We start from the raw sequence: 20,399 nt of genomic DNA on the forward strand, positions 1-20,399 counted from the left end.
CTGTGAGTTCAGTCTTCTGCAAGACATCTCCTGCTCTGGAAGGACCATTTTTACAATCCCTGTCTGAGAAAACAACTAGATGTATTTGCTGAGTTTACTTTTAACTTCATGGCTATAATCTTCTGATTATTCTGTTAAGAAGGACAATATAAGATGCCTGGTTGTGCCCTCAGCCTGGAAAAGAAGTTGTTAAACAGTGTCTGTAGACTAACCTGTGAGATTAATTGCATTACATCTGTGTCTGCTGCAGTTTGAGGACTGGTTTTGGGTTCACTTCAGTGTAACTCTGTCTGCAGTGTTTTACAGCTCACTGGTGAATCTCCCAGTTTGTAAAGCATTTGCAGAATTCTGCAGAAAAGGAGATTTGTGCAGACATAAGTACCTATATGCGTTCTACTTAACTCCCAAATCTGTTGCACTGGTGTTTGTCGCAGTTGCTTGTATTCATTTTACTGCTCTTCTGTATTACTGGTTGCAGAGATTTTTTTCATTGTAGTTTAGATGTGAAGAACTCTGATGTTTGCCAAACTCCATTTGTGTGCTGAACTGAATAATGTGAGCTCTGTAGGCATCTAATAAGTTGTAATTGTAATGAAAATACTGGAAACATCAGCTGCTTGACTGCATGAGTCCAGGATGCAGTTTCTTCTCATTAATATGTTGTGTTTGTTCTCGACTGCTTTGTTCTGAGCTGCCACATCTGATTTCTTCACAGAAGTGCAGACTTTGATCACATTATGGAGGAAGGCTATGAACTTGACCTCACTTACATCACAGAGCGGATCATCGCTGTGTCCTTCCCCGGCAGCTGTTCTGAGGAAACTTACCTCCACAATTTACAGGATGTAACCCGAATGCTCAAATCCAAACATGGAGATAATTACTTGGTATGTGCAGGATCAGTCTTTTGTGATACATCTTCTGTTCCACAGGAAGACCACTTGTAGGGCCACAGATACCACTCTAAACTGAAGTTACTCATCTGAAGCCTCTTTGGTCCACCTTTCAGCTTTGGAAGCAAGAACCAGATTTTCAGTGGTGTTAGGCAAGGACAGATACTAAAAGAACTTTTCTGCTGGTGGCACTGCAGTCTCTGCTGTGACAGCACGTAGTGAAAGGCTGTAGAATGATTGCACCGACCGTTTTCATTGTCCAAAGCATGCTTTTAAAAGATACACACCTCGCAGTGTGGATTCATGTTCTTTTTTCTAGCAGCCAGCTACATCTGGATCCTCAGCTGGGTATCTGGTCTCTCACCATCATGTCTGGGCTGTATCTACTGTACGTTGTGAAACAACATAGAGAAGTAGGGTTGCTGTTTGTGTGTTCTGTCCAGCTCTTTCTCATTCATTGATAGAGAGGCATTTTTTTCCTGCTGCGTAGTTTTCTATAGGGAATTAAGCAAATCTATAATGAGCTCTGTGTGCAGGGTTTTTTTTTTTGTTGTTGTTTGTTTTTTTTGGTTTTTTGGTTTTTTTTTAAAGTGATGACCCAAACTCTTAAATCTTCTGTACCGTTTTCTGGCTAGTGCATCTAAAACCTATGGCATGTATTGTCTTGACTTGTTCTATGAAGGTTCTATGAATTTAAAAACGAGGCCAGTATTTTAATTACTTTTTCCTTCTACTGTCTTTTTAGTTGGAGTGTAATTAGAATGAAATTCACAGCTTCAGGAGCATGAACTTAACTCAGGGTGGAAATTAGTTTCTGAAGAGATTCCACCTAACAATTTAAATGCGTTTTCTTTTGCTCACAAACCAAGGGGTCACAGATACATTATGAACCAGCTGTTGTCCTCAAGATGCCCTAGATTGTTTTGCAAATATTAAGACTGATAGAAAATTACAGAAATTTTTGTGAGTTGTTTGTATAAGACACGTCTGGTTTAATTCCTGTTAAATTACAGTTGGTATTTCTAGAAGGATAACTACAGTCTTAATTGTAAATGTTGATACATCTTCCTCATCCAAAATAATAAGGACAGTGCACATATGAATTTTTGATTGCTGTTTAGCTCCTCAGCAGTAATCAGTTTAAAACACAGACTTTTTTTGCATTTTTGGTTAATATTGTGAGTGATTCCAGAACCTTCTGGAGCTTAAAATAGAAGCCGTTTTCTTGGGCGCCTTGTGAATTTGGGGGTTTCTTCTTTCTCTGGATGAATTTATTGTTGAAAAAGTGTACATTTTCCTAAAGATAGTGGAATGTCTTGCTGCTTGCACTGTGTCTGTGATGGGGTTGCACATCCAAGTTAAGTAACACGTCCTTATTTGTTCCTTATTAAGCACTAAGTGTATGATAGCTCACTGTCTAAGGGGTTACCAGAAGAAGTGGAAGATCTCCCAGGCTAAGCTATAGTTAAATAGCTATGCCATATCTTCCTTGTGAAATGTTCATATTTTCTTGCTAGGCACTCAAAATATTTAAGACTGTACCACCCTCCCAGATTTTTCTTTGTTAATTCTTATGCCATGCAGTTATTTTGCATGTTGCCCAGGTCTTGCAGCATACCTCTGACTAAAATAAAACTATGTGAGACAAATAAAATGTAGCAGAAGTTTAATTGCCCTTTTTCAAAATGTGTTTAGTTTCATCTCTAGTTTCCTCATACAGTAACTGAACACCTAAAACACATTTGCTAGCACTACCTGACTTCAAACATCAGTTTAATAAAACAGTAGGGAAATGTGAAGTTGTATCACTGTAGTTTCTGGTAATTATCGTGTGTTTCAAATACAGGTATTTCCTACATAAATTAGGAAGTCTTGATGGCTGATATTTTTTTTGTTCTTTCTGAACAGGTGTTAAACCTCTCTGAAAAGAGATATGACCTTGCCAAGCTTAACCCAAAGGTATTGGTTGTCTTCCATAACATACATCTCTTTCTAGTGTTAAGTACAACTTAAATGGCCTGGTAAGCCCTGAAGCTATGCAAGGGTTGATATACAGAGTAAGAAAACATAATATGCCTGAATTTCTAATTTAAAATGTTTTAAGAAATCAAGATCTTCAAAAATGTTTTTACTTGTTAGTGATTGATGGGCTTGGGAGGAATTTTTTGTTTTTATAAAAGAATTAGTGTCTTTAAAAAACCAAGTAAATCCCCTTCTTCCTCTTAAGAGACCTATAAGCATATTTTGGTTACATCATGGCATTCAAATGACACTGTTATCTGGGGATGGAAAAAATGTGGAGACTTTTCACCATTGCCATTGTTTGAAGCCAGATTTTAATATGCAGTATGAGGGTCAAGGAGTATTTTGTGACTGTTAGATGTTTAATTGCAGATCATGGATGTGGGGTGGCCTGATCTCCACGCTCCGCCTCTCGATAAGGTGTGCACCATCTGCAAGGCTATGGAGTCATGGCTGAACAGTGATCCTCAACACGTGGTGGTGATCCACTGCAGAGTGAGTGAGCTTTGTGCATACACATTGCCTATCAGTTTGCATTCATGTTCAAAAATCTTGTCCTTTATACTTACTCATTAAAAAAAAATAAGTTTTGTCTGTTTTTGATGTTGGAAACAGTGTGCCAGGTCTTCAGGTGATTAAAGGAAGCTTAAATCCACTGACTGTGCGTGCTTGTTACAAATTGCTTTTGATAGCTAAGGTTCTGCCCTCTGCTCCGAGTACATGCAGTGGTACACCAGTACATGCAGTGGTACACCAGTACATGCAGTGGTGTGAGTTTGCTTCCTTTAAAGGTCAGCGCTACTCCCGTGAGCATACTTAGAAGCTTGAGGTTTTTCCTGCTCAGCAGCAAACTTTTTAGAAGCTCTTCGTGTTCTGTGACACTCAAGAATTTTGTTGCAGGATAAAGATAGGCAATGTGGAGTACTGCGTCCAGTTCTGGGGCGCCTAACAGAAGGAGGACATGGACCTGGAGAAGAGAAGGCTCCGGGGAGACCTTCTAGTGGCCTCCCAGTACCTGAAGGGGCTCCAGGAAGGCTGGGGAGGGACTTTGGCCAAGGGCAGGGAGTGACAGAACAAGGGGTGATGACTTGAAAGTGGCAGAGGGGAGATGGAGCTGAGATGTGAGGAAGAAATTGTTTGGTGTGAGGGTGGTGAGACACTGGCCCAGGTTGGCCAGAGAAGCTGTGGCTGGTCCTCCCTGGAAGTGTTCTCGGCCAGGTTGGATGAGGCTTTGAGCAACCTGGTCTAGTGGAAGGTGTCCCTGCTGACAGGGGTGTTTGAACTGGGTGATTTTTATGGTCCCTTCCAACCCAGACCAGTCTGTGATGCTGTGAAGATATCACACGGATCATCCCTTTAGACTGTCATATGGTTGTAGGAAATGAGAGCATTGAGTCCTTCTGACAGGTCCTAACTGCCAGTGTCATTGCTGTGCCTTACAGCAAAGCCACCGTTGTGCAGCGTAACATCTCCTTGCATACTCACAACGAAATTGTGAGAAATAAAGAGAAGCCCTAATTAAATATAGATAAAATGAATTCAGAACTGAGTTGGGAGCTGCGCTGGTGACACTGGAGGCAAATCTCTCTCTGTATCGCTGGCAGATGTTACTCTAAACAGAATGAGGGTGATAATGGAACCAAAACTTCTCTTCAGGTCAGGGCGTGTAGTCCCCAGTCCTGAACTGCTTGCAGGCAGTGCCATGTTTGTATGAAACACTATTGAATTCTGACTAGCCAGCAGGATGGCCCAGACATGGGACAAAGTATTTTATTTACAAATTGGTAATGCATGTTGTTGATTAATGCCTTTGCATAATGACTTTGAAGTTTCCAACCACAAAGACAGATACAGCTACTTGTATCAGCTGAGAGACTACAAGTGTTTTGAAATCTGGGAGAATTACTGCTTGGTAAATTGTATTTGTGTTATGTAAATTATTTGATAAGATTTTTGGAACATTTTTTAAATTATGCATAGAAAAATAAATAGAAGTTGTTATAAATCTCAGGTGTTGGGGAGGTAAAAATGCCCAAACCTGTCAGAAACTCGTGCTTTCCAAAAGGGGTACTTTATAGCATTTAATGCCAGAAATTACAGCACTGTCTAGACTTGTCTTGAATGATCTCTGGAAAAGTAATATAAAATTAGAATACTTGATACAATGTTGCTACTACTGGTCAAAATATTACTGTTTTTTAAAATAATTTTGACTTGATCAGTAAGACTTGACAGGCATGCATGTAGAAATCCTGCTTAGTGTTTTTTATGTCGCTTGTTAGCCAGCGTGCATAGACAGACAAGCTGCTGCGTAGCATTTCCACCTTTCCAGCAACACAGGAGCTCAGGTCACTGAACTCAAGTTTTGTTTAGTGTAGGTCTTAAATAAAGTAATGCCTGATAATGTAATAAATAAGTTGTCATTCTAATTTTGCTAATACAGGGGGGCAAAGGAAGGATTGGCGTAGTCATATCATCGTATATGCACTTCACCAACGTTTCTGCAAGGTAAGTTGTGAATAATGCACGTTGTGTGTTCTTTACGCTTAAGGAAACATCAGAAAAAGATGTCTTTGAATTGTTGTACTGTTTGTCAGCCAGTTAGTTTGTTAGGTTTTGTGATGAAAGCCTTGGAGCACATTTTAAAACCACCTGCTTTTATGACAGTTTTCCTGTGGTCCTGCTTTCAGCTGGACATTGGACTAGGTGACACCCTGAGCTCCCTTCTAATCTGAGATATTCAGTGATTCTGTGGGAAAATTCTCTAAAGGGTCTTTTGAGATGAATGAAGAAATGTGCCAATAAACAATTTTAATATAATTTTATTCATTATTCTGTTAAACTCATTTATTTGCCACATCCATCAAGTTGCCTCTTTTGAATTTTGAAACTCTTAATAAAGTACTTACGGAAAATAGTTATTGGAATCTGGAATCAATATTTGAATAGGGAATTTCTAGACACTAATCAAAGCAGATTAATGCTTTGATTGAATGTCTGCAAAGCTGAAATTAATCTACTGCAGAATGCAGTTTAAGAGATAATCTAGACTTCATTTTGCAGTCAATTCAAACAATACGCGTCTGATTACTCGGTTTTAATTGTTTCTTTTGGAGTGCTCAAATTATGAAATTACAATTGACAATTTATGTCAACAATGGTAAAAATTGATAAATGGTCTCAAAAGGATGAAATGTGTTTTGTTTTGGGGTTTTTAATTTGGTTTTTAATCAAATCGTTTTCCCTTGGTCTCTTATGTATACATATATAAAAGTATTAAAAACGCGCTGTGAAGGCCATGGTTAAATCGGTTGTGGTTCTGAATTTGCACCAGTCTCAGTTACAGATTTGATCCAGTACTGTAGTGGATTCTGAATTGCTGTAGGCTGATGGTAAATTACTCATCATTTTCAGTAAAACCAGCATCTCGGAAAATAATCTGTGTTCACTCTGGTGAGCCTGATAGACAGCTAATTGTAGACTAGGAAATTAAATGCATTATACGCACCAATATGTGCTGAAAAAACAAATACATCTGTCTTCAAGTAGTAATTGGGACAGCGGTTGCCACGATTTTATAATATTTTGTTGAGCAGTATTGTGAATGACAGAACCTCTCAGGTGAGGATAGTACAGAACTGTGCTGTCATCCCTGTGTTGCAGCCTTGGTGGTACCTGGCTGTAAGGAGGTGTTAGTCATGCCGTAAGGGAACAGCACCTGGGCATGGCTGTACAGCCCCGTGATGAAAGGTCTCGTCTTTTACCCCAAACACTCTCAGGATTCCTCCGGTGAGGTTGCATGGGAGAAGTGAGTTTGGAAGCCCTCCTTGAAATTTCAAAATATCTGTCAGCTTCTATCCAAAACTTCACTTTTCTGTGTAAGAATGAGGTTGGGGAAGTTTCTCAACTAGGATTAGTATATCCCCAGCATTACCAAGGCTCTTCAAAGTGGGCCACAGCAGCCTCACCGCAGGAGGAGTGGCTGTGGGTGCTGCTGTTGAGAGTGCCAGCTGCTGGATTAGAAACCATGCTGGAGGACTCTGAGGATGCTCACACTGAAGTTCCTCATTGCCTGCATGCATGTGCCAGCAAATCTAGGCTTAGCAAAAAAGCCTCATGATGCAAACCCCTTTGGGTGATGTGTTATCAAGACCCGATTTTCTCATTTAGGAATGAATAAAGTGCTGTCAAATTGAACAAGGGCAGGTGGAATTCTTTGTAATAGCTGGTAACTATTCCCAGTGGCACTCTTGGGAAATGATGGCAAGTATCCTTCTTTTGCAACCTGAGCTGCTTGGCTTTGCTGAAGTTCATTGCATTCTGTCTTTAACATATTCACGTTGGAAATGTGCAACCCAGTTAATTGAATAAGGGAGTAGGTGCTTTGCTTCCAGTAATAAACTGCCTTAAGGTGTGGAATGAGGAGGTGCCAGTGGAAAAAAACATTCTTGTCTGACCTGCAAGTGCCAGAGTTGCTAGTTAGGTGCTTCTTTCTTTTCTTTTTCCTTCCTTTCCTTCTTTTTCCTTCCAAATATTTTGGCATATTTCAAGCAGCAACCTGCTGAATTTCCAAGATAACCCTGAACCGGAATAACATGGTATCTGTGTCTCTGTTTTGACAGTGCTGATCAGGCTCTAGACAGATTTGCTATGAAGAAATTCTTTGATGATAAAGTTTCAGCTTTAATGCAGCCATCCCAAAGAAGGTATTTAATTTGTTTCTAATTCATACCAATAAGAAATGTCTTCGTTATCTTCTGCACCCATCCCTTACTCCCTCCCCTGCTATGTGAAGGCTATTTCCACAAGCTCCTGCAGTGATTCCTCAGCTCTAAGCAGTTTATCTTGTATTAATCTTTCTTGACTGATGAGCTCTCTGCTTCAGTTCCTGCACGTAGCCCAGACAGATAAGACCCTTTGTACCACACTGTTATCTACATGTGTTCTTACTGCATTGTTTGTTAACAAAAAGAGATGTCACAATCAATTTCTTGATTACTCCAAGATAATAATAAACTCATTTTCCTGTGGCATAGATGTGTATGGAATGTGGGTTGATTAGTGTGCAATAAAGATCTTATTTCCATTTGTTTGGAGGAGCTGCAGATTATGCATCTGCCCCATGTCCACACTGGTACATGTTTGTCAAAGCACGCGTTGTTCATTCTGTCTGTCCGGATGCTTTCCTTTTTCAGTCTGTCTGCACGAATAAGGTTGAGTTAGGACTCAAAGCAAGCAGTTTGGAAAATGGATAGCTCTGGGTTTCACTACTTACCTCACTTTGACGAGAGGTAGTGAAGGATTCAGTACCAAAAGAGATTGATATCCATCAGACAAATAATTGTGATATAGGTGAATCTTCTTTTAGAAACATAAAATACCTAAGGGATTCAACTTAGTAATTACTGTTTATTTTTAGTCAGCACGTATACAGTAGGTTTTTTAGAAGTTGTTTTAAAGGATAATTTCTAGTAATTAAACTAGAAAAATAAGGAGTAACAACAAGCATAAGGCATTTGATTCTGTTAATCTCTAAATGAGAAAAACTTTTCAGTTACTTCTTGAACCCATTTGGTGACCTGCACACCTTTTTTTTTTTTTTTTTTTTTTTTCACACAAAACCCGTGGGAATTAGAGATAAGATACCGTGAACTTTAATACTAAGCTTTTGACCCAACTGTCCCCCCCCCCCCCCCCCCCCCCCCCCAGTTTTATGCCTGGATGTATGTGTTGTCTTGTCTTAACATTTGAAAATAAAATGAGCTTTGCTAGCCATCTATAGAATGAAACCTATTTTAAACCACCAGAAGCCCCATTCTGGGGTAGTAAAGCTGTAGTTGTTGGGTAGATATCTTTAGTTGTGGTGTTACCAGGAGATTAGTTACTAAGATCTGTGTGTGAAAGGGGGAAAAAGAGGTGAATTTCTTTTTTCTGTGCATTCCTGAGAGTGAAGTTAAATGAAAGTTGTGTCATGGGTATGGAAGAAAAAGGGACTCAAAGCCAGCAGAAAAACTAGAAACTACTGATTTTCCTGTGTTGTTGGAGATGGGAGGAATTTGTTGAACCCATGCTGCAGTGATGTTCACTTGCATGTACTTGCTCGTGAGCTTGTGACCAAACTAAGTATTAAATACCAGAACTAAAACGATTTTCACGTTGCTATGGGTAGTCTTCCTCTGTTCAGTGCTGAATGAGATCACTTCTCATTATGGAGATGTTATTTGCCTGCATTGACCTTAACACTGAGATTTCTGATATGGGCACTTCTTGCTTTTGTTTTAATGAAATGCTCTTCACTGGAACCAGAGGGAGACCCATGTCATGCTGCCATGAAAGCCCGTTGAGACCTTCAGGTGCAACTAGAAATGTGTGCCAAAATGCTGGGCTTTACTGTCTCTGCTAGCTCCTTTCTTAGAGTAGTCATGTAAACAACTGAAATGGAGACATCAACAAGAGTAATGCAGCAGCCGTGGATTTAATAATTGTCTTTTCATGTGAAGATTTTTCTTTCTGGAGTTATGGGTGATGTCACAATGCTACTCACTACCCATGGCCTAGAAATATTAATGTATAAAAAAATGTATTTCCCTGATATGGTTGTATTACTGTTTTTATTTAATTCAGATAAATTTTGTGCTTTTAGATATGTACAATTCTTAAGTGGCCTTCTCTCTGGATCTGTGAAAATGAATGCAACCCCTCTTTTCCTGCACTATGTTATCCTTCATGGCATCCCAAGCTTTGATGCTGGAGGAGGTAAATTGCTTAACTTTTCCTATCCAAGTCTAGGCTCAAAGTCTTGTTTCATTTTGGAGCTTTCCAAAAAGCCTGCATGAATCTCAAAGTAGAGGTGATGCTTCTTGGTATCAGTCTAAATATTATCAATAAAAGAACCAGGAGAAGAGAAATATCATGAGTAAAATTTACAGCAGGTGGAATAAAATTCTTATCCTTTATTAAATGAAGAGTTGATGCTCTTCATGTCTGCCTGGTTTCTGAACAGTTGTGATCCCAGTCCTAAAGAGCTGAGAACCTGGTCACCTTTCACTGGCGTTTCCTCCTTGTTTAGGAAATAAATGTAATCACAAATCTAATCTCTTTTCTGTTTGGAGATTGGATTTTCTGTAGAAAAGCCATATGGATGTGGTGTGCTTCTAAGGTTGCCTGCTGTAAGTGGCTTTAAAATTAAAACACTAAATGAAGATACTGTGCTAGAGCGTAGTAAGGGGTATAACTCTGTATTCTTATCATCCAGGAGTTAAATAGCACCTGTCTTTTGAAACATCAGCAGTGTGAATTTGCAACACTTCCATGGTCATTGCTGTTTAGTCTGGTTTTATTTCTGAACTAACTGTTTCAACAAAGACAAGATATTGTTTGTTGTAGTGACAAATTTAAGGGACTCATTAGTTTTGAAACAAAACTGTAGATCAAACACTTTGTTTAACTTTGAAAATGATTTTTAATTTGTTTTGGGGTTTGTTTTTGTGTTTTGTTTTGGCCATTCTCTTCACTTAATAATTTTGTTTTCTGCAGAAGAAGTGGAAAGACAAGCAGACAGATGTTTAGTAAGGAACAAAGTGTTCCCTATTTCTTTCCTTACTGGAATCCTTTAAAATCTCCTCCTCCCCACTTTGGAAGTCATCTATAAAGATCTGGGAAAAAGTGACTTTTTCTTAAAATATAATCAAATACTTTTTTGGAGGAAAATTAATCTGTCAAAGACAATTTTGCTTTGAAGGATATTTTGACAGTAAATGTTGTGCCACTTGTGTGCCACTCTGCTCAGTCTGGATGTGCATATGAAGCTTCCTAGCTGTAATACTCAGATAAAACAGTTACAAACCAGTCTTTTCTGTTGACTTCTTTTCAGCTTGCCGGCCTTTTCTGAAGTTATACCAGGCTATGCAACCAGTTTATACATCTGGAATATAGTAAGTCATAAGCATTTTCCTTTATGTTGGAATCCAGGTTTTAATTCCCATAATTGCAGAATTACACTTCTTTTTTTTGTTTGTTTGTTTGTTTATTTAAACTATAAATTTTGTTTTTTCTTTCTCTCCCGTTAAGTAGCGTAGGGCCAGAAAATCAAAGCCGAATCTGCATTGCTATAGACCCTGCCCAGCTTTTGAAGGGAGATATTATGGTAAGTTAATTGTATGGAATGAAAATCTAGCACTGTGCCATTTAGTTTACAGTCTCTGACCTGTTTTCTGTTCTTGTAAAAAATAAATTGAGCAAATGGTGTCAGACAAACTACAAAATATGTTAAGTTAATTTAATCATCATCCTTGAGTTTTGTAATCAAAATTCTTATAAAACCCAAACTATTTTTGGTTTTTAGGAGCCAAACCAATTGCTCTCTGCATTCCCGTTTTACAGCATCACCAAGTGCAGTAAGACCTATATGACTGTTTTCTCTACAAAAATAAAATATCCATAGGTCTAGTCTGAGGCAAGGTGGTGTTAGAGAGTAGGTGTATTGTGTTCACCTTCAGCTGCTGAAATTTATACTAGATGTTGTTTTTACAGAGGTCTGTGGTGTTCTAGCCAAGGTGTCAAAACTGGTGCCAACTTCCCACAGTAACATAAAGCAAGATCCTATCAACACTAGAGTAGGGTTTTAAACAGTTCTAAAATAGATGTAATCAGCTGGCAGGCTTGCTTCTAAAATCTCCACATATTCTTCAGTTATTTTTAAGTGGGTGTGCCTAAATTCAGTTTTACGTTAATTTGGTACCGAGAAAGTATGGATACAAGTCAGCATTCCAACATCGTACTGACAGCCGTTGTGATTCTGAATCATAATCGACTAATTGGTGACTGATAGCGATGAAAATAGTAATTATTATTTTTACACATGCAGAAGTATCTTGCCTTGGGCCTGTATAATTTTGAAGGAATGGATAATACATACCCTGCTCGTTACAACATCACAGGTGTCTGCAGTCAATGGCGCTGTGGCTGCTTTACTTACCAGCTGCCACGTACACACACGATTGTTCCGATTTGTAAGGAATTATTTCCTGATGTGTTTTTCTCTCTCTTTCTAGCTGAAGTGTTATCACAAAAAGTACCGGTCAGCTACTCGTGATGTGGTTTTTCGCCTTCAGTTCCACACTGGAGCCATTCAAGGACATGGGCTGGTGTTTGGCAAGGAGGATTTGGACAATGCCAACAAAGGTACTTGCCTTCTGTGCTTGGTTGGATGCATATGTGTGCAGGGGTGCATGAGTGTGCCTGTGTGTGTGATGATCGTCTTCAGGACCTGTTTTCAAAAGGATTCTCCTGTTTTTTTCCATCCCCCTTTTTAGGGTAAGGGAAGCTGCTTTGTGTTAGTTCGTAGAATCACTGGTTTGGGTTGGAAGGGACTTTAAAGCTCATCCAGTCCCAACCCCTCTGCCATCAGCAGGGACACCTTCCACTAGACCAGGTTGCTCAAAGCCTCATCCAACCTGGCCGAGAACACTTCCAGGGAGGACCAGCCACAGCTTCTCTGGCCAACCTGGGCCAGTGTCTCACCACCCTCACACCAAACAATTTCTTCCTCACATCTCAGCTCCATCTCCCCTCTGCCACTTTCAAGTCATCACCCCTTGTTCTGTCACTCCCTGCCCTTGGCCGAAGTCCCTCCCCACTCTTCCTGGTGCCCCTTCAGGTACTGGGAGGCTGCTAGAAGGTCTCCCCGGAGCCTTCTCTTCTCCAGGCTGAACAGCCCCAACTCTCTCAGCCTGTCCTCACAGCAGAGCTGCTCCAGCCCCTCGCATCATCCTCGTGGCCTCCTCTGCACTGGCTCCAGTAGCTCCATGTCCTTCTGCTGTTGGTGGCCTCGGAGCTGGAGGCAGCACTTCAGGTGGGGTCTCAAGAGAGCGGAGCTGGCGGGGGACAGTCCCTTCCCTCGACTTGCTGCCCACGATGCTCTTGGTTGTAGTTAACTCATAGCATGTAACATAGGTAAACCCCTAATGAGAAGAAAAGCTTCTCAAATAAGTTAACTTGTTAAAATAATTCAGATACTCATACATAGTCCTCATTGCCTGCTGTCACATTTGTAAAAAGAACAGACGTTTGTTTAAAATGGTGACTCTGTTAGTCACCATTACAGGAATTAAGATGAGCTAAGCTGATCCCTTTTTTGGCTGATGAGAACAGTCAGAGTCTGATACTGGGTTTGTGACCTAGTCTGCTTCCGTATGAAGATCTCTTAATGTGCTTCAGAATATCCAGAAATGGAAACTAAGTTTTCAGACACATTTGAAAATCTGTTTTGCCAGTCTTTGTATTTTCCACATTATTACTTCGGTTTTATTTTTATGTTTATATGCAGGATTGTAACTCCCTCACCCAATGTTACTAGCAAACTACAGTCAAACATATTTTCCTGCAACATATGGCTACATAAAAGTTTTGTGGTCAAGTCTTGCAGTTTAGCCAATATAGGGAACAATTTTTGTTTGCTCCTGGTGTGTTTTCCTTTAAAAGCGAAAGTCATAACCTTGTCTGTTTTTTTGGGAACTGTACATCACTTCTGCTCTTGAGTGTTCTTGGGAGTGAACAAAACTCCAGCTGACACTTAGACGTGGTCTTTTCTGGAGAATGTGTGCAACAAAGAATGTGGCTCTTCCAGAAGCAAATCACTAAACTGCCAGTGAGAAGGGCAGTGTGATGAGGTTACGTGTATTAATAGCCATGGAGAATCCTTATTTCCGAGTGCCCTGGAGCTGCTTTTCCTGAAGACAGCTTGCTGAAATACTATCCTTTGTTTTCAGATGACCGTTTCCCTGATTACGGCAAAGTGGAATTAGTGTTTTCAGGAACTCCAGAGAAAATTCAAGGTGGGTTAACAGATGAAAAAATATGCTTAGTTTGAAAAATAAACCACATTGAAATACATATATATTTTTAAATCCTTTTTCCCTCTTTTATTCCACTTATCTTGTAGAAGATCTGAAATGCAACTTTACTGTTACAATATATAATATAGTTACTGGTTTAAATTTGAAGAATTTAATGAAGAATCTGCATTTATATCAGCATAGGAGTGATCACATTTTGGTTTAAAACTATAGCAGAACAGTTGCTGACGACTAGTAGAAAACATTTATATATCTGTGTAAAACATGGATAGTATAGGTAGCTTGGCCTGACATAAGTGACAGCAGTGGCCTATCCCATAATCTTTTCTGAGTGTTGTCATAACTGATGATGTTTGCAGTGGTGAAGTTTGGACTGTGTTCAGTTTAGCATAGAGAGATACAGCTATAATTTTGTTGGAAGTGTGTCTGCTCTGGAGTTGGCTTGTAGGGTATATCCTGTATACCTCCAGAATTCTGTTGTAATATGTCTAAGATCATAGATAATTATGACCCGCAATAGGAATTTAAAACAATACTTTATATTGCAGTTTAATTCTGTTAATGGATCTGTTCTTACTTATTTTATGGTGTTCCAAAAAGTATGGATTCTGCCTGAGACTGAATGAAAACCAAATATTCTTAACTGTCTCGTACACATTCACCTTCAGTGTCTTGTGAATTGCATGTTTTCCTTTCCTTCCCCCCCACCAGTTTGATCAGTTAGAAACTTGTAGTAGAAGCCAGTAAGAAGTTGGATTCTGTCCAGCTGAACACGAAGATCTCACTTAGCCTGTTGGGAAGCCATATAAAAAACCCCCAGTTCTATAAGTAAATTTGTACAGTTTATTCTAAACATTTCTGGATAGTAAATGCTTGAAGAGACGCCAACTGATGTGTCTGAAAAAGAATCAAAATTTTTTCAAGTCTCCTTCCTTAGATTGCAAATCAGAGGTGTGTATTTTAGCAGGCTCCAAGTTGTTGGAAAGTAAGGTTCTAAGTAATTGGAAATTTGTATTCAGTTGCTGTCCAAGAGATGACTGGCTAGGAAGAAGAGTTCACCTTGAAATATTTATTTACAGTTTTGGTAAAATGACTCTTACACATCTGAAAATATTACGGAATCATAGAGTAACTTGAGCATTCATCCTCTTTTGAAAGCAGAGCCGTGTATGAGATCAGACCAGGCTGCCCACAGCTTTGCCCGGTCAAATCTTGAAAACCTCCAAGAATGGAGACTTCTCAGCCTCAACGGGTGGACTGTTCCAATGTCCAACTGTCCTCACAGTGAATTTCTTTTTTCCTTTGATGGACTCTAAACTTACCTAAATTCAGTTTATGCCTGTTCCTTGTTGTCCTCTCACCATGCTCCTTCCTGGCTCTGTGTCCCCTGTGGGCTTTTGGGGAGCTGTCAGGTTCCCCGCAAGACCATCTCACCTGCAGACTGAAGAAACCCTGATCCCTCAGCCTTTCCTCCCAGGGCAGGTCCTTCAGTCCTGACCACCCTGGTGGCCCTCCCCTCAGCTTGCTTCACTTCATTTCTGTCTTTCTTGTATTGTGTAGCTCAAAACTGGACCCAGGATTCTAGAAAATAACTGACTGCAGTGCAGTTTTTAAGAAAGAATGCACTTGCCGAGAAGATGAGGCATCTAAATATTTAGGTAACAAACTTCGTAAGTCTGCCCTGTGACAAACATCATCGCAGAAGCTCTCTGCTGGTGGCTTTTTTCTGCTGGCACCCAAAGGTACAGGACCATAGCATTCCTGTCCTCCTAATTTGAACTATCCTTGCTTTGAAAGTCACAGCATGTGCCTAACACTCTGCTGCTTTAGAACAATTTACAGTAGGACTTGCTTCTCCAGACACAGCCAGAGAGTTGATAGCGGAGGATTTATTTGTTCCTTAGTCTGGATAGAGAAGTAATGGCAAAAAACCAATTTGATTTCAATCCATGTCAAAGCCAAGTCCAAGGTCATGAGTTCTTGATGCTTATGCTTTGCTTTTGAATCACTGGACCACACCTAAATTCCTCATGGAATACGTTTAAATGCTCAGTATTATCTGATGCCTTGTGAAGGGCACAGAAACATGGGCTACTGCTGAAAATTCCAGGTATGTTTGGCAGAGTGTATTTAGGTGCAGCCAAGCACATTGACAGCAAAATGCCAGATCTCAGGTTCTGCCAGGAGCCTGGAGAATGGTTGCAACAGCCTAGGTGGCACCATGGGGGAACTGTGAGGGACACGGAGTGACAGTTTTCAGATGTCCCTATTGATCCTCAGTGCTGAGTTGCTCTGGTATCAGAGTGGTAATGTGTAACAAAGTCTGGTTTTATCGTTCCTTTAGTACCACCCCTTTATAGAGCTCGTGGTTTCCCTCTGAAAAGCCCCGTGTTTTATTATGCCTGCCTGTAGGGCTGGGTGGGTCGTCTCTGTCAGTGGAGTTTAGGGCTGATCCAAGTTAGCAGAGATACATCATCATCATCAAGAAGCTCCAGGTAAAATTCTCTGCTTATACCTTGTGTAGTGAAATATAAATTCAGCTTTTTTTAGCTTATATAGATCTGTAACCTTTCTTCCCCTATTGCTGCTACTTACATTTCAGAATATGGTATTGCAGTTTGAGGAGCACACTCCTGCCAGAAGGCCACATGCATACGTGCATGTGTATCATTATAAACGTGGCTATGGTAATTTTTGGTCTCAAACAGGTGTTTATTTTTCAGGATGTGAACACCTTCAGAATGACCATGGAGTGGTAGTTGATTACAATACCTCAGACCCACTAATACGCTGGGATTCCTATGAAAATATGAGCCCTGATGGGGAAGGTGAGTAATTCTGTCACGTGAGACCAAGGCAAAACCTTTTGCAACGGTGCCAGAGCGTTTGACAGGGAGGAAGGAGAGCTTATTTGCTTGAACCTGATGCAACTTCACTGATGTGTTAAGCAGCTGTCTGCCCTTCCCTCTTTCGCTTTAGTTGCTCTCATGGAAAGCAAGCTGAGCTATAGTAGCTGTTTCTGAGAGATTCTTGCTAATGCGCTGAATTGAACTGAGACTCAACTGGTTGATACCAGATACTTTATTATTTGTAAATTTGCTTAGAATTTTTTTTTTTGGTTCTAGTTGGAATCCTAATACAGAATTTTAACAAACAAACAGAATTTAACAACAAAATGATGCAGTGAGTTTGTACCCTTTGGTACTTGTAACTACGTTATCTGCAGTGTTGCAGGAGGTGTGCTAGACCGCAAAGTTATGGCTAAACAAACAGCAGAGGATGTGCACAGTTGCATATTTCCCCTAATAAATTTACCTGTTTCTGAACTGACCTCTTATTTCTGAGATTTTTCTTCTATAATCTGCTGATTCATGCAGAAGATGAAAGGCTCCAGTAGCTGCCTTCAGGTTGTGGCTCCAGGATGGATGCTTTCCTGATGCTTTGCTTGGGTGAAGGTTGTGCTTTTAATGGATATAGTTTTCAGTAAGGACTCGGAGTGTCACACCTGTGTCTGCACACCTCAGTGCACATGCAAGCCTGACATTGTTGCAAGTAAAAACATGAGAGAAGGTATTGAATGGACGCCAAAATTCTTGTTTTTACAACTCTCCTGTTACGAAATGAGTGAGAGGTAGAGCTAGGACATTTAATGAGCTGCTCTCTGGGCTCAGCATCCGTTGATTTTGATAACCTGAATTCAGCACTGACCACATAATGACTACATCCGTAAGGGTTTTAGGGGCAGAGGCATACTGGAAGCTTGACCCTTGTACACTCTTGTACCAGGAGTCTTTCCTAATCCACAGCAGACTCCAATCCACAGAAAACTAGAGGAAAATAGAAGGTGGGAAGAGAACAGTCATTTTGGAGCACGTAGAGCATTCCATAGGGAGCCATGAGAGGCTTTATAGTTGGATAAGGCTGTGCAGTGTCTTTCAGGAGTCAGAGCAGAGAGACTAAATCTTGGCTGAAGAGGATGTCTCCATTTCCAGAATGTTTCCATATCATTTGCTTCCTTCCCCTCTCCCCCCCATCCTTTTCCCCTCCTTTGTATATACATAGCCCTCAGCAAGCAATGCATTAATGTCAAATATTTTTTTAACTGTTCAGATTGATTGGATAGCTGGATTTGACCTTCCCATCCTCATGCATTGCATTGTAGGCAACTGCATCAGGACAGGAAATGGAAAGCAGAGATCATTGTGTAGGCAGAACGCTGCTGGAAGATACAGAGCTGTATGCTGCTTGTGTCTCGTAGAAGCCCTGGTCACTGACCATTCACAAGTACAATTAGCTAGTTTTCCTGGTGTTCAGGAATCATACGTGCCACTTAATAGGCTTTTGTGTGTAATTTGTGTGTGTGATATATTTTTAATTACCTGAGATAGAACATAAATATGAAGTGTTAGCATAGATACTGAGATGTTTATTGTGCATTTGCAGAGAAATCACTGGAGCTGAAGCAGGGGAGTATGTCATAAGAACATGAGATGTATCCAGATACTCTTTTCTCAAGCAACCATTTTAAGAGTCAGGGTGTTATCCTGTGATGCTCAGCAACGGAATGGCATTTGCTTAGGTCTTCTTTTATGCGGGATTTCTAAACATCGGGACAGACTTCTCTTATGATTTGTTACAGCGGTTCAACGTCGTGCTTTTGAATTAAAAAGATGTGTTGAGTCCTAGTTTTCACCACAGGCAAGAGACCTTAGAGTCTGAAGCATTCAGCTACAGTCCTGAAAGCAAAGAGAAAATATTTTCTGTACCTGAGGAAGAAATGAAGGTACAAGATGTGGTGCATCTGAAAGTCTGCATAATAGTGGTAGTATGTTTAAGATGCAGGGAAGTCTCATCTTGAGTGCTTGTTTCAGATCTACTCCATGTCTTGTTAAACTCCTGGCCTTGTGTAGGAACCGGTCTTCACAGTTTTGCTTGTACCTGTTTTCCCACAGGAATTTCAACAGGAATAATATGAGATGTGAGTGTGACAGATGATTCCAGTATTACAGTAATACAGCTTTTGGTTAATTTAAAAAAATGTGTGCCTATGAAATTCCAGATGAAGGTGGTCAGAAAGGCTACAGCAGAGCTTTGTGAAAGGAACAGGATTTGCTTTATAGGTGTACGTGTGTAGAATGGCTATTTCCAAGCTGATGTGTTGAAATGTAAAATTAGAAGTGAACAAGAAAGCAGTATGTCTCTTTTGAAATCCTACACCTATTTGGCCTTGTTACCAAAAGAACAAAAGATGAAAGGACATGATAAAAGAAAAATGTACCCAAAGTATCTTGGTTTGTTGGCGTGATACAGTATTGCAGACAGAAGCAATTGCCTTTTAAATGTTCTTGAGGCCTTTGATGGTAGTCAGGCTGCATACATTTGTGTTGAAAATAGCCAGGCTTTGGACAGTTTGCCCTGTGGATTTAGTTCTGTATCTCTCATTCTTAACACTACAGGAATTTTGACACTTGGAAAGCAATAAATGATTTGGACTGCTTCTCATAACTACTCTTTCTCCTCGGATCCCTTGGGAAGTCACTCTTGTATGTTGTGCTAACGGTCCTCCATAACAGAGTGAAGATTTTATTACGTTTCTAATTCTAAGTTTGTATTAGACTTCCTCCTCCTGGAGCGGTACGTTAGCACGGAGACTGCCATTAATGCTGATTTAAAGGTCTGCAGCCAAGCATGGGGTTTGGAACCACAAGAATCAGGTCTTCCCGCTGCCATGTAGAAGTCTGAGATAGTTGCCATTGTTTTTCTTGTGGTTTTAAAGTCATGGTACTCGTCAAGTCTTGTGTGTGTTTTGTGGGCAGGAAGGAACAGAAGTGACTTTTGATCTTGCTGAGTACTCTCTCCATTTTTTTTTTTGGCCTTAAGGTATGGCTTATCATACAATAGATGTGTGTGGATCTACAAAAGGTTGCTCATTTGCTGCAAGGTAGCAAGTTGCCCATAAAGATGTACCACCTGTGGCCACAAATGAGTAGTGTCTTCTGTTGTGTTGAGAGATTTAGATGTGTCCTGATCCCTCTCGATAATCATGTCTTTCTGTTTATAACTTGGGTATCATAGCTCACATGCTTTCAGCTGCACTTCACTGTCTTCCTTTTGATTGCTGAGGTCGCATGTATCCCCTTTATATTGGGACTGGTTTGGGGTTTGGGATTGTTCACAGCAGTATTTTGGGAGTAATCTGAAGTGAAGGGATGGACTAAACTAATGTGGGCTTAATTGCTATTATCATCAAAAACTAGCAAAAGCAATTACCACTTGTAATTATGGCATTTTGGGGCAGGGAGAGGGGGAGTAGTGATGAATGAGGATGAAGTACTTTCTATGGGAATAGAAAGTTGAAAGAAACAAGTAATCCCTTCCCACTCCCTGAAGAACGTTTCATATGCTTTACACTTAGTAATATTGCTCTCTTTCTCTCAAATACCAAATGACAACTAGTTTTTGGGGGGAAAAAAAAAAAAAAGCTCCTGAGCAGAGGGAAGAAGTAAATGGAAGAGGTTTGACTTGTCTTTTGTTGAGGGGTTTTTTCGTTCTCAACAAGTGTTAATTTTCAGGATTATTACTTGGCATAGTGAGTAAGAGATACTATTGTTAAAACAAACACTTCGCT

General features: G+C 40.2%; 1 protein-coding gene across 1 annotated transcript in view; it reads left to right on the top strand.

Moving 5' to 3' along the window:
• TNS3 (tensin 3) overlaps nt 1-20,399 on the top strand; it is a gene marked incomplete at its 3' end in the record, with an annotated part of 78,818 nt that overhangs the window by 39,698 nt on the left and 18,721 nt on the right. Inside the window, exons 6-16 of the mRNA XM_010172102.2 lie at nt 716-887; nt 2,802-2,852; nt 3,288-3,410; nt 5,359-5,423; nt 7,538-7,621; nt 9,559-9,671; nt 10,789-10,849; nt 10,986-11,061; nt 11,969-12,098; nt 13,685-13,750; nt 16,495-16,599. Coding sequence (XP_010170404.1) covers nt 738-887; nt 2,802-2,852; nt 3,288-3,410; nt 5,359-5,423; nt 7,538-7,621; nt 9,559-9,671; nt 10,789-10,849; nt 10,986-11,061; nt 11,969-12,098; nt 13,685-13,750; nt 16,495-16,599 — 1,024 coding nt within the window. The remainder of the gene's footprint in view (nt 1-715; nt 888-2,801; nt 2,853-3,287; nt 3,411-5,358; nt 5,424-7,537; nt 7,622-9,558; nt 9,672-10,788; nt 10,850-10,985; nt 11,062-11,968; nt 12,099-13,684; nt 13,751-16,494; nt 16,600-20,399) is intronic.

Source organism: Antrostomus carolinensis, unplaced genomic scaffold, assembly GCF_000700745.2.
Source record: "Antrostomus carolinensis isolate BGI_N321 unplaced genomic scaffold, ASM70074v2 scaffold10897, whole genome shotgun sequence".
NCBI lineage: Eukaryota > Metazoa > Chordata > Aves > Caprimulgiformes > Caprimulgidae > Antrostomus > Antrostomus carolinensis.